Source organism: Branchiostoma lanceolatum, chromosome 14, assembly GCF_035083965.1.
Source record: "Branchiostoma lanceolatum isolate klBraLanc5 chromosome 14, klBraLanc5.hap2, whole genome shotgun sequence".
NCBI classification, from domain to species: Eukaryota; Metazoa; Chordata; class Leptocardii; order Amphioxiformes; family Branchiostomatidae; genus Branchiostoma; species Branchiostoma lanceolatum.
This window is the reverse complement of record NC_089735.1, coordinates 13,580,701-13,594,407: the sequence shown is the minus strand read 5'-3', so window position 1 is coordinate 13,594,407 and position 13,707 is coordinate 13,580,701. Positions and strand designations below refer to the sequence as shown.

General features: G+C 43.5%; 2 protein-coding genes across 2 annotated transcripts; both read left to right on the top strand.

Moving 5' to 3' along the window:
* The first annotated feature begins 318 nt into the window (after positions 1-318).
* LOC136449067 (glutathione S-transferase 1-like) lies at positions 319-4,057 on the top strand. The gene is made up of 4 exons (XM_066448867.1): positions 319-599; positions 1,792-1,936; positions 2,939-3,068; positions 3,634-4,057. Exons 1-4 carry the CDS (start codon positions 400-402, stop codon positions 3,798-3,800), a joined length of 642 nt encoding a protein of 213 aa, XP_066304964.1. The 5' UTR covers positions 319-399; the 3' UTR covers positions 3,801-4,057.
* Positions 4,058-8,016: 3,959 nt separating this feature from the next.
* On the top strand, positions 8,017-13,220 carry LOC136448746 (stearoyl-CoA desaturase 5-like). Its single transcript, XM_066448390.1, has 5 exons — positions 8,017-8,289; positions 9,285-9,415; positions 10,219-10,424; positions 11,122-11,351; positions 11,881-13,220. The coding sequence occupies exons 1-5, from the start codon at positions 8,073-8,075 to the stop codon at positions 12,084-12,086; spliced, it is 990 nt and encodes a 329-aa protein (XP_066304487.1). The 5' UTR covers positions 8,017-8,072; the 3' UTR covers positions 12,087-13,220.
* Positions 13,221-13,707: the final 487 nt, after the last annotated feature.

Below are 13,707 nucleotides of genomic sequence, written 5' to 3'. Positions count from 1 at the left end.
CAGTTGTAAAACTGAAAATGCTTTCTTAGACTTGTTCAACCCTTTCCTCAACGTCGTACGGTTTTGCGCGATAGTCCCAATGCTGTGTCTTGTGAAAAATGCCATTAACCACACAGAAACATGCAGGCATTTGGGGCACAAAGTTCTGTCAAGGCATGACGACGTCGTCATGAAAGAGAATAAACAACTTTTTCTACAACCCTGATCCCCCCTAAGATAAAGTGGTCGACTCCAAGCTCGTGTTTATGCGGTGTTTTGGAGCTGTAGCTTGCCACACGACACCGGCGTATTGTGTAGCGGTGACCCCAAGGTCAAACCACAGGAACAATACTTTCCTGACAGCACAGAAAACGTTTCCTCCAGAACTAGACCTCCGCTCAACAAGCTACAACCAGAACCATGCCTGTGACTCTCTACCACAACATCGTGTCGGCCCCTTGTCGTGCGGTGATGATGTGCGCCAAGACGATCGGGTTGGACCTTGAGGAGAAGCCTGTGGACCTGTTGGCGGGAGAACAAATGAAGCCAGAGTTTCTCGCCATGAATCCCTGTCACTGCGTTCCCACTATCGACGACGACGGGTTCATCATGTGGGAGAGGTGAGTTGAGGTTCCACTAGAAAAGTAGCGTTTGATAGTACTTGCACGGGGACCTGCAATATGAATCTTTTATTTGCAAATTCATGCCCGTAGGCTAATTGCAAGGGTACAAACAGTAGTAAGGTGACAATGGTAACGAGTGTCTATTCTATGCATCTAGCTAATGTTTCTACATACAACATTACTGGAGGGTTTGACTTCTTCTTTGTAGGCAGTGGCTGCTGAAAAGTCCCACGTTTTTAATGATTAGTGGGTTTTGGGGATTTAAGTACGAATGTAGTTTTTTTTACATGCAATAAGAAGTTTTATGTTGATTTTATCGTTGCCAATTATTTTGAACTATCCGACCTGCAAGGTAAACGACACGTTCACCATCGATAGTACGTGGAATTGATACTAAACGTGATACCTCATTAAATTCACATATTCCATATAAGTCTATGCTGAAAATCAATTCCGAAGTGTTCCGTTTTAGGGCAATATTAGGTTGTCAGGGTCTATTTGATTTGTGGCGTAGACTGTGCTATTTGTTTTTGCGCCAAAGGGTGTTTGTCACATATCCCATTGTTTCATTGGTCGCCATATTAACCAGGTTATGACCTGCTCTTGGAGCTGTACGCATGCTCAAACAATAATCTTTACAACGCTAGACAAGAGACTAAACCTACAATGGCGTCAGAACGATATACCAAAGACCAGCACTGCACTGTAATGTAATATACAAAGGTTAGCAACTGCTCAAGACTATGCCCCTTCCTTAGCCACATCCCTTTAAAGCTTTATAGTGGCGTCGTGTGGCGTAACGGCTAGAACATTCGACCGTCAAACAAGGGAACCCGTGTTCGATACCGGCTCAGTGCCCCAGACATGTCTGGACATGCGCCCGGACGTTGTGCCCTTGGGAAAGGCACTTGAGTATCTCGCTTCGGTAAGGGACGTCCCTCGGATAGGACGTTAAATGGAGGTCCCGTGTTTGGGGAGAACCACACCCCGCCCACGTTAAAGAACTCACCACACCTTACGAAAAAGAGTAGGGGCATGCCCCGGTGTGCGATGGTCCAAACCTTACAGTCTGGTCTGGGTTGACATCTTGAAAAGGTGATAGTCACCTGTTATGTCAATCCTTCCACAAATGTGATAAATGTAAATAAATAGATAAATAAAGCTTCCCGCATTGTTCTACTCCTTCCAGCCGCGCCATCAATATCTACCTGAACGACAAGTACAGCTCGACCCCGGAGAAGCTGTACCCGAAGGACCCCAAGAAAAGGGCACGGATCAACATGATGCTTCAGTACGACCTGACCACATACACCCCTGCCATCGTCGGCTATGTGGTCAGTACATCTTATAATCAACAGCCTTTTATTTGCAAATTCATGCCCGTTGCCTAATTGCAAGGGTACAAACAGTAGTAAGGTAACAATGGTAACGAGTGTCTATTCTATGCATCTAGCTAATGTTTCTACATACAACATTACTGGAGGGTTTGACTTCTTCTTTGGAGGTAGTGGCTGATGAAAAGTCCCACGTTTTTGATGATTAGTGGGTTTTGTGATTTCAGTAGGAATGTAGTTTTTTGGAGGTCTTCTAGATGGTGAAAGCTCGGGAATATTGTTTTGGTTGTTTCGAATAGCTTGTTTTAATGAATGAAGACCTTTATTGTACATTCGTGCCCCAAGGGGCTAGGTACAGGTCGTCTAGCATAAACCTAACTAACATGTAAGTGATATACAGTGAAATATATACAGTACATAGTTTAAACATACATGTCAGACGAAAGTGATAAGCTAAGCTAAACCATTAGTGTTAACTTCTTCTCGCTTCTTTGTACATGTGTAGATGTATGAACAGATGTTTCTTGTACAAGGGTTGTCTAGACGCCACAAAAATATGACTTTATCCGTTGCGTTTAAATATTCAAAGTATGGGAATTTTTCATTAATAAATTTGAAAGAATATTTCTTTACCGGGTATGTGCATACAACAGGTAACAGAAAGAGGGTAGAATGATGATGGAAAACCATAGAGAAATAAAGAAACCAGCACATAATGAAACCCCCTGCAACTATAAATATAAAATATCCTGTGTTTTATTCTAGGATATTGCAGTTGAGTGACATGCAGTGTTTTGAGTTGCAGACAGGAACATAGATCTATCTATAGATAAAATTAGAAAGGTATTTCCTTAGCATTCTTATCTGATATCCAAACACACACGGCCCTAAAACGACCGTCACGAGCAACATTACAGAATTACAATCATTTGAAAGCTGGGAAACTGGAAACGTATACGTTACATGTCTGACGTTCTCGACTTGTCGTCTCCACGAACCCAGGCCCCAATTTTGTTCGCCAAGAAAGAGCCGGACGACGAGACTAAGAAGAAGTTGGCAGATCAGTTGGAAATCTTCAACAACATGCTGGAAGGAAAGAACTTCGTCGCAGGCAACGAGCTTTCGCTGGCGGGTGGGTAGTCAGAATGTTTAAGTGATAGGACAAAAATTACACCTTGTGTGTGTGTTCGTGTGGTGTGTGTGTGTGTGTGTGTGTGTGTGTGTGTGTGTGTGTGTTTGTGTGTGTGCGCTCGTGTGTGTGTGTGTGTGTGTCACAGTGTGTGTGCGTGCGCTCGTGCGTGTGTATGTGTGTGTGTGTGTGCGTGCGTGCGTGCGTGTGTGCGTGTGTGTGTGTTTGTGTGTGCGTGCGTGCGCTCGTGCGTGTGTATGTGTGTGTGCGTGCGTGCGTGTGTGTGTGTGTGTGTGTGTGTGTATGTGTGTTTGTGTGTGCGTGCGTGCGCTCGTGCGTGTGTGTGTGTGTGTGCGTGCGCTCGTGCGTGTGTATGTGTGTGTACGTGCTTGCGTGTGTCTGTGCGTGTGTGTGTGTGTCTGTGCGTGCGTGTATGTGAGTGCGTGTGTGTGTGTGTGTGTGTGTGTGTCTGTGCGTGCGTGCGTGTATGTGCGTGCGTGTGTGTGTGTGTGTGTGTGTATGTGCGCGTGTGTTGAATCCTTTCATTTCTTCCTTTGTTTCATTGCAGATTTCTCCCTTGGCGGTGCCACTGGCATGATGGCGATAGTCGGGTATGACGTCAGCGGCTACAAGAACATCGTTGCCTGGCGGGACCGCATGGTGGCGCTGCCTGGCGTAAAGGACATCCAGGAGAGGATGATGGAGGCGGTGGCTGCGAGGAACGAGTCCAGCTAAACCTACTGCGCCCCTCGCACCCTAAACTTAACAAAGAGCTAGCTACACGTCTCAATATATATATGCATATTAGCCGTCGTTTTAAAGCCGTGTGAATTGATATCTTTGCATAGATCGTAGATTGGGATAAGGGGCTATGGGTATCAAATATCCAGAGCCAGAATAATGAATAGTAGAGTATCAGAGAACCATTGAACTGAACTGAACCTTTATACAAGTTAAAACCTACCTGATACCCTAAATTGTCGTTAACATGCATCTTACCTTGATTTGTGGAAAACAATGTACAAACGAATATGTTTTAATCTCACAAACGTTGTATATTTCTAGCGTACTACTTCTACTACTTGCTAATGATTAGCCTAGTGCCTGTGTCATACTATTTTGTTCTGCTTTCTAAAATATTTTTGATAAAATTAATAACATTTCCTTACTCTGTTCTGCTTTCTATAATGAGTGAATAAAAGAAAAAAAATCAAATATTGATTTTGTTCTGCATATGTAGTAAACGAGTATGTAAAACATATATACATATTTGCCTGTTTGTTGGTCTAAATTTGATTAATCAGTTAAGTCCATTGTAACGATGAACCAATCATATGTGTCTATAGATAACATCCAGAAGTGCTGACAAACACACGTTACGGCAGTGAGTATGTAAGACTGGGTACCAAACGACTTTTTGGCACTATGGTAATGTAATTAGTAGGTATTATTCTAAAAGTTGGACAAGCTGACCCTCCAACATATGTGTTTTAACATACGATTTCGCGGCCGCCGTTTTTTCCCACCACGACATACCCACCTGCTAGTTAAATGGGCATGTCCACTTATCGTTTCCACCTGCGTTTTCAAACCTCTAGAGTGAAGGAATGCAACATTGTAATGAATTCGACCTCTATGAAAAGCGGCCCTGAAGGCCGATTAGAGCATATCTCGAGAGTAAATAAAGGCACAAACAAACAAACAAACAAACAAACAAACAAATTTGCAGCGTTCGGGCTATTTCTGCGAAAACTGACAGGGCATGATAACCCCTTTAGCCTTATGGGTGGCCCGCGTGCAGAGCGAGAAAAGGGCTGACCTCAAAGTTATGGCTGCCCATAGGAAAGCATGTTAAGATACACGGAAACAAGGCTTCATAAAAGTACTAACCCAAACTTCAATCCTAAAAATTCTTCTACACTGGAAAGTCACAAGGGTTTAGTTGATAACCATGCAAAGAAAACAGAGGGTTGTACAGCTCAAACTCCGAGGAAAGCTGCCAGTTTCAAGGAAACCCTACCTTTGACACCAGATTTCTGATGTATCCCTCCGCATGACCCAACAACTCACATTTATCCTTACGCCAACTAAAATGGCAAAAAAAATTTCAACCAAAATGGGAAAGCTAAGACCCTACCTGTTCCCTCTAACCAAAAAAGTCTCCAGATTGGGCAAAAAATTCAAGGAAAAGAAAGGTTTTAAAGATTTAAGTAAGGACTATAAAGGCAAATGTTTTGCACTCTACTGCGCAACGCAACTTTGGGGTCAGCCCAATAACTTGTGACGGACACTTTCGTACGGTCTCTTTTGACTCTTGTGTGCCGGGGAGAAAGGCAGGCAGCAAAATACTTACAGGTAAATCTACTGTGGGACCCTACCACATTCGTCATAGGTATACGACCACAATTTGTGGCCATTGTTGGGACTGTGATGGATCTGTCGTATGAAATTATTTTTGTCTGGTGACGAAAAACGTTGCCGTAGACACTTCTTGTCTATTTTGAACGCTGCTGTACTGTTATTTGTACTGGATACCATGTAGCGTGCGTAGTACAGTGGTTAGCGATCTTGCCTCTGGAACTAGATGCTCCCGGTTCGATCCCGGCTGTGTCGCTCACCCGACATGCACGCTACCGGAAAGGGTCGCAATTAAGCCGTGGTCCACTGTTCATTGTGCTTGTCGAAAAGAGCTAGGAGAATTACCCCGGTACAATTAACCTGTAAATACTGTACATAGCGTCTGTCTACTCTGTCACGACCAGTGGAAGATTAGCTCATCTGTTCATTGAGTTCATTTGAGCTAAACTGGTTCGAGATCACTTTCCTTTCCTTTTCCTGTTAGTTATGTAAATTATAGCATATACATGATCCAGGCAATGGGGGGCAGAGATACATGGGGAGCCTTCACAACTCCAGACTGGAAAGGCTAATTCGCGCTAGTTGCACTGACAAACGTTAACAGTTGTTAGGCAAAGCTTAAGGACAGATAATCTGTTCTTATGACACTAGACAACAATTTAATACAAATTCCCGAAGGAGGATTCATTGCACGAAAAGAGGGATTAATCGATGAAAATATAGATATATCGCTCTCGTTCTCATTTAAATGTACACATTTTGTAACTTCCGTTACCGTTTGAAGTAAGACGTTCCTGACATTAAGACTTGCCACATATAAGGTGCCAAACTGTCGTTTTTTTATGACGACTTAAAGCTTTTCTGGCTTTTAAAAGACAGTCTGTCACCTTATATGCGGCATATCTTAATGTCAGAAACGTCTTACTTCAAACGGTAACGTAAGTTACAAAAATGCATATGTGTACATTTAAATGAGAACGAGCGATATACGTCAGGTATAGCTGGATATTACATCCTCTCCTGCCAAGCATAGTCACTCGCCCATTCGACGCAACTCCTGGTAGTATGATTTAAATATAATGACAATGACAATGAAGTTTATTGCATATTCATGCCCAACTTGGGCTAAATGCATTAGATAACATGAAGTAAAAGAAAAGGAACATTGTGCTATACTTCATCTAAATCTACAGAGTCTCTCCTCTCTTCTTGAAACATTTGTACACAAATTCACATAGTTTTTCAATCATATCGTAGTTTCTAGAAGACATAAAACATGTGAATAACTTGTTATTTGTAAGATGCGCATATTTCTTGTCTAGTTGTATGGAACTTACAAGGGGTCTGCGCATGTCTGAGTATAGTGAGCATTCCAAAATAAAATGTCTTTCATCTTCTATACAATCATTGTTACAGAATGTACACATTATGTAATTTCGTGGAGTCTGGTTGTACCTACCAACTTCAATTTGTAGTGGATGATCGCTGATCCTTAGTTTAGTCATAGCTCGGCGATAGTTGAAATTTTGTATATCTAGATATTTTTCTTTTTCATATGTAATCTTAATTTTTTTATATATAAAACTTACCCTGGGAGTCCAGACACCGTGTATCAGCGCGCTACCGAGCGCGCAGCAAGCGCGCCCAAGCTTTCTCGGCCCAGCCTCCCGCTGCCCCCGAAGACCGACCCCGCCCCAATCTCCGCTGTAAACCCAAGCACCGCTGCGGAGATTGGGGCGGGGTCGGTCTTCGGGGGCAGCGGGAGGGTGGGCCGGGAAAGCTTGGGCGCGCTTGCTGCGCGCTCGGTAGCGCGCCGATACACGGTGTCTGGACTCCCAGGGTAAATATAACTTAATATGCGGTGGGTTCTATTGCTGGCATTCCTGACTAGACATTGTGTCCTTGAGAAAAGCACTTTTCGCAGCTTTCCTAGCTGTAAAAATGGATACCTGACTTTGGTTGGGGAGGTAGAAGGCGGTGGAAGTTGTGGGATGGGCTCCTAATACCGTGTCCAAGACAACCCTTTGCCGGCCCTACGGCCTCAAAAACGGCTATGGGAGTGGGACTATCTTTATTTACCTTAGTAACAAGCAACGGTGTCATACAAATTGCGGGTCTGAGAGAAAAGGATAGGTAATGGTTGCTACGGGATAGTTGTTACCATTTACACACATCACACTGCTTATAATCGTATGAAATATTTGCTAATTCACTTTACATGATATACCTACCTCCCTACTAGCCTGGATACCAGACCTTTCGCGCGATGCGATGATAACCCCTTTTGGGCGGGGAAGACTTAGTAGTAGGGATGGAGTTGGCACCCGGGAGCGCTTGGCAGCCGAACTCGGATTCCTATCGCCCCGCGCGAGAGATAATTAGTGGGCCGTGTGCTATCTGTGGCGGCGGCGCGAGTTGCTTCCCCGGCCGAGGGATTAGCCCCAGGAGCGCGGTGGTCTGGCACCCAGACTACCTCCCTACTATACCTAGTCCCTTGGCCTCCGGGTCGTTTGGGGGGGGGGGGGCAAGGTATACCGTGACATTTAAAAAAAAACACGTCTTAGGCGATCATGGCAATCCGCACTAAGACAAGAAGTGCACAGGCGCTTCTTTCTCAGTTCTTTTCTCTTCTTCTGTTTCTTAGACGTGATGGCAACAAAGGACATCGACGACGATGTACGCCCGTTAGCGGGGGCAGTCGCATCTGACCCCGCAGAAGGTCCGGTGAAATCGCTCGCTGTCCAGAACGACAAACGACCGTTGGAGATTGTGTGGAGTAACGTTGTGATTTTAGTTCTCATACACTTGGGAGCGATCTATGGTCTGTTCCTGCTGCCTTCAGCACGAGTCTACACTCTGCTGTGGGGTAAGTCACCCCGACCAATCGAATCACGTGAATCGCATTGAAACTCAGATTCAAATCAGCCATTTTCCGACAAATCGCTTTCTAACTTGCGTTAACGACTACATCTGACCAAACAAACTCGCCAGTGAGATGGTGGAAGGTGTCAGCTTCCAAAAAGACGTTTTCAGATTGACAATTTTGGCACTTCTAGTTTCTACTACTTTTCTCTAAACGTTAAATCGCGGGCGGATTCAATTACTTCCAAAGTGCCAAAATTGTCAATCTGAAAACGTTTTTCTGAAGCTGACATCTTCCACCATCTCACTGGCGAGTTTGTTTGGTCGGATGTAGTCATTATCGCAAGTTAGAAAGCGATTTGTCGGGAAATGGCTGATACGAATCTGAGTTCCAATGCGATTCACGTGATTTGATTGGTAGGGGTGTAAGTGCGACATAATGGTAAATACATTGTAGAACGGGAGACTGTCATTACAGATAGTCATATATAAACTGGGCTGGTCTCTCTCAGGGATACAGGCTTGGTTTCCTCGGCAGAGTCGGCACTGTAAGCTTCAAATTCTATCCCCGCTTGTGCGGCTGAAGGGCCTTGTGGCAAGATACTAGTATTCGTCTCGGGGCATGTTGGTCCTGGTTACGAAGAGCTGACCTATGTAGCCTGGGCCCTGGCACCAGTATGGATTCCAGGTTAAGACAAATTGCAAATCATGAATTGGCAAATAATAGAGCAACGTTTACAGCGTCCAAATATTGACGAAATGGTAAAATCCTATTATATGAAATATTCCCTGGATAACACAGTTTAAGTCTCTACCATCGAGTATCGCAAGAAAATATATCTCCCAATTCCTTGTATCCTGATGGAGCCAAATGTCATCAAAAGTATTGTAATATTTCTGTTTATAACGATGAAGTTGAATGTGATCATTGTGATGAAAGAACAGAGAAAGTTGCTTCGAAAGGCGCACAGCAGCTTAAATCGTTTGTTTCTTCGTCAGTGGTATTTTGTTACCTGGTATCCGCCTTTGGTATAACTGCGGGCGTGCACAGGCTGTGGAGTCACCGGTCCTACAAAGCCAGGCTGCCGCTCAGGATCTTCCTCGCCATTGCCCAAAGTATGACCTTCCAGGTGAGAAATCTCTGGCAGACGTTCAGAAACATTTACATCTTTTTTTTTTAAATGTGACTGGCGTAAACGACAAGAAAATTAGTCTGAAACTAGAGTTACACGACCTCAAATGATATTGACCTTCACGACTGATGAGGTTTTTCATTGATGATATAATCCTAATTTCCATTTACAAAATGTATGATATCGATCGATGACGTTTTGGTGGACCGCATAGTGATGTCATCCCCTGTTATTGTACACATATAAAATACTTTGCGTTTGGGAATGCATCTCATTAATATGTATAAGCAGCAACACCTGTGCTGCATTGCTATGTGAACCAGTCAGAATTGCCTTGAAGAATGTGACAAATGGTCACCGAAACGTCGGTGGAATAAATCTCTTGGTTGTGTAAAAATAGGTTTTATTTTTATTCGGTACGAAATAAGCTTTCCAGTGATACATAATGCTATGAAAATTGATCAATAAATCAACAACGGAGAAATGATTGATGAAATTTAAGTTTCTGTGCTTGGTGTAAAATTATCAGGCCAGATATCAAAGTTCTCTTTATCTGAATAGTAGAGATAGATTTATATTTCTTACAGCCTTCGATAGACCAACTCTAACTAATCACACAGCCTCCTACATTCATACAATTACCAAGAAGCGAGGGAAGTCGAAAGTACTAGAGTATGCTACATGTTTATATACAGTAATATTCATGAATATGTATATATTTGTTAACATGTGACCTGTGCTTAGCCCAGTGGGGCAAACATGTACAATGAAGGTCTTCATTCTTCTTCATTCTTTATCAGACGAGTATCTATGAGTGGTGCCGTGACCACCGCGTTCATCATAAGTATTCCGACACTGACGCGGACCCCTACAACGCTGCGCGGGGGTTCTTCTTCGCGCACGTCGGCTGGGTCTTCTTGCGAAAGCACCCGGATGTAAAGGCCAAGGGGAAACGTATCGACATGAGTGACCTATTGGAAGACCCTGTTGTTCGCATACAGATGAAGTAAGTAGCTTGGTGTTCGCAATAACGTATTGACAGGTTTGCGTGGCAAAACCTTTATTGGATCCGTTGGCATGTGTGGTGGCCGCCATCTTGAATTGTGACGTCGCAGGGTAGCCATACCATTTCATTAGGTTGGGTATTTTTTGGAGTCGCTAACATTTTCTCTATTCTTAACAAACGTCACACAACTATCACATATGTAAAAACAGAAGAAAAAAAATCAATACCAATTCATATTTATAAAAGACTCTTAATCGCTAAACAAACATAGCAAACCTTAAGTATATGTAGCACGAATAGTCTAGTCTTGATCAGAATCTTGATTGAGCATACTTGTAAGGTATAGCTCTAAAAGTTTCAGCGGGTTAAAAAAAAAAATTTCTCTGGGACCGAAACTTCAATTATTTATTTGCAGGGCTTGAAAGAATTGTACCTCGACAGCTATCGAATCAACAGTTATAACAGCCATTTGCCGAAACACGCCAGCTTCGCAGTTGGCTGGCTGTATCGCACCGAACAACTTCTCACGCCTTAGCCATTTATATCTAACTCTAACTACCGCTATCTGATGAAGAGGTGCCTACTGTATAATTGGCGACGTTCGCAACTTCGCATGAAAAACTATAGGAAGAAAGACAAGGCTATACATGTACATGTTTGATTGAGAGTGAGGCCTGCACTTTGTACTTCAATGCAGGTTCTACTTGCCCTCAGCCATGCTGATATGCTTCATCATTCCTTCGCTGATGCCGCTTCTCTGGAACGAGAGTATGACCAACGGGTTTTTCATTTGCGCCCTCTTGCGATTGGCATTTACGCAACATTGCACTTGGTCCGTGAACAGCTTTGCTCACATGTGGGGTACGAGGCCATATGACAAACACATCAACCCAGCTGAAAACGTCGTGGTCTCCCTCTTCGCCGCAGGTTCGTGTAGTTTTGCATGTTTGAGTTGAGTTGAGTTATCGCGTGTCCTTTGAAATAACCTATAATGCGTAGTCTCTATCAGACAAACCACGTCGGCTATAGACAGAGCATTTGCCGGGGGACTTTGTCCATGGAGGATAACATTCCCATCCAGGGTTGCAATATTGGACCCTGTCTTCATAGCCGACCCCCTTCATACAGTTTGGCCTATTTCTACTATTTTCCCAGCGACCCGCAGAGGTTGGTAGAGCCTATACAATGCGTGTGCCGGAAAGAGGTAGCCTCTACCAGGCTCCGCGGATCGCTGGGAAAATAGTAGAAAGCGACCGTTGGTCGCCTATTGAGTTTCCCTGCATAGCGGACTACCCTTGCCATACTATTCACTCTATTTGGCCGATTTCTACTATTTTCCCAGCGATCCGCAGAGCCTGGTAGAGGCTATGAAAGAGGTGCTAGCGCTGTGACTCATGTTTACACTGTATGTACCCTCCAAGCAGCTTTATGATTGACTATGCACTGTTCTAATCAGGTGATGGCTGGCACAACTACCACCACACCTTTCCCTTCGACTACTCAACTGGCGAGTTTGGATGGAAATTCGACCTCGCAACCGTCTTCGTCAACTTCATGGCCTGGCTCGGCTTGGCCTACGACATGAGGAAGGCCTCGCCAGGTGTGGTTCGTATCAGAGCCGCTAGGACCGGAGACGGGTCTAGGAAGGAACACCTACAGTGAACGTTACTCCTTGGTTACACCGAGAAAATCACGCTAAATTCTCGCATTTTTTCATGAATATCTTCGCCGAGAAGATTATGTTTTCGGTTACATAAGCTGTAGGATGGGTCTGGATTTATGTGAAGAGCATAACTCGAGAAAACTTTGATGAATCTTCATGATTCTTGGTAGGTGTATAGTGGTTGTACAAAGGAAGGTCAAGTTTAAAAATCATTCACCTGGCGTTTTTCAACAGTACTGCAGCGGAATTTGCATGTTTGTGTGTTTGTGTGTTTGCAAGTAGGCAACAAAAAGTGACGGAAACGTTAATGGATCTTCATGATTTTTTGTAGGTGTGTAGCGGTTGTGGGAACGGAGGTCAAGTTTGAAAATGGTTTACCTGGCGCTTTCCTACCGTTGTGCAGCGAGCTGTGTATGTTTCTGAGTCTGTATGTCGCCAAGATAACTCAAAAAGCTGTTGATAATTCTGTATTATATTTAATAGATGGGTAGGGTCAAGGATTGGTAGGGTTTACAAAAAGGAAGGTCAAGTTCGATAACGGGCCTTCTAGCGGGTACCTAAGGTACTGCAGCGGAGCTTCAAAATTTGATAGAGGAAAGTGGGTTTATAGAGACAAAAAAAAATGAAAAAGTAGAAAGCCCGACAAAAACGCATAAAAACACGTAAAAAAACCTGCCGGAACCCATCCTCTGCTTGGTTTCATGCAAGAAGCAAAAACATACACTGATTCAAGGCACGAGAGTGCTTACCTTATGTGTGCAACTCAGGAGTCAATCACTTTCAAACAATAAGAATAGCCCAAACTCTGATACCTTACTATCGGCTGCGCTCCAGAGGCGTCGCAAAAATAGCGACGTTTTATTCACAACAGGGCGAAGATGCACAATTTATGGGAGTTATTTTATAGCAATAGAAATATGCAATGTGTCATAAGTAGTGAGCAAACCACGTACGTTTTATCAATATGCACTTGTATGTGACTTTTGTGTTGCCACAGTAAAATGTAAAATAAATTCAATTTTTGAAGCTTTGTTGTCTATGGATATTTCATCATGTACAAAATAGTTTTCCTTGTAACGTTATATCATTGTATCAAATGTATTTGCTTCAATGAAACGATGTGTAGTGCGACATGTTAAATGGCCCCTCCAATTGGCATTGTCAGTCATGAAAACCTAGTCTCTACCAGACTAACTACGCCGGCTATAGGGAGAATATTTGCCGGGGGACTTTGGCCACGGAGGGTTACATTCACAGGCCTAGGGTTGCAATATTGGACCCTCTCTCCGTAGCCGACTCCCCTCGTACAATTGACTCTATTTGGCCAATTTCTACTATTTTCCCAGGGACCCGCGGAGGCTGGTAAAGCCTAATGAAAACCCAACACTTGAGCCAAATTGGACTTACCTAGGGTCTTTTACAAAACAAAGTCATGTAGAAATCATCAGCATTGTTATAGGCAAAGGCGTATATGTCTTGATATTTAGTACTGCTTAAGAACTTGCCATACATTGTACCTGTTACATTTGTTGTGCAATTAAGTTTGTTTGATTGATTGATTGATTGATTGATTGATTTACAAAACATTGGACTCTACTTCACGTTATTTTGGTTAAGACG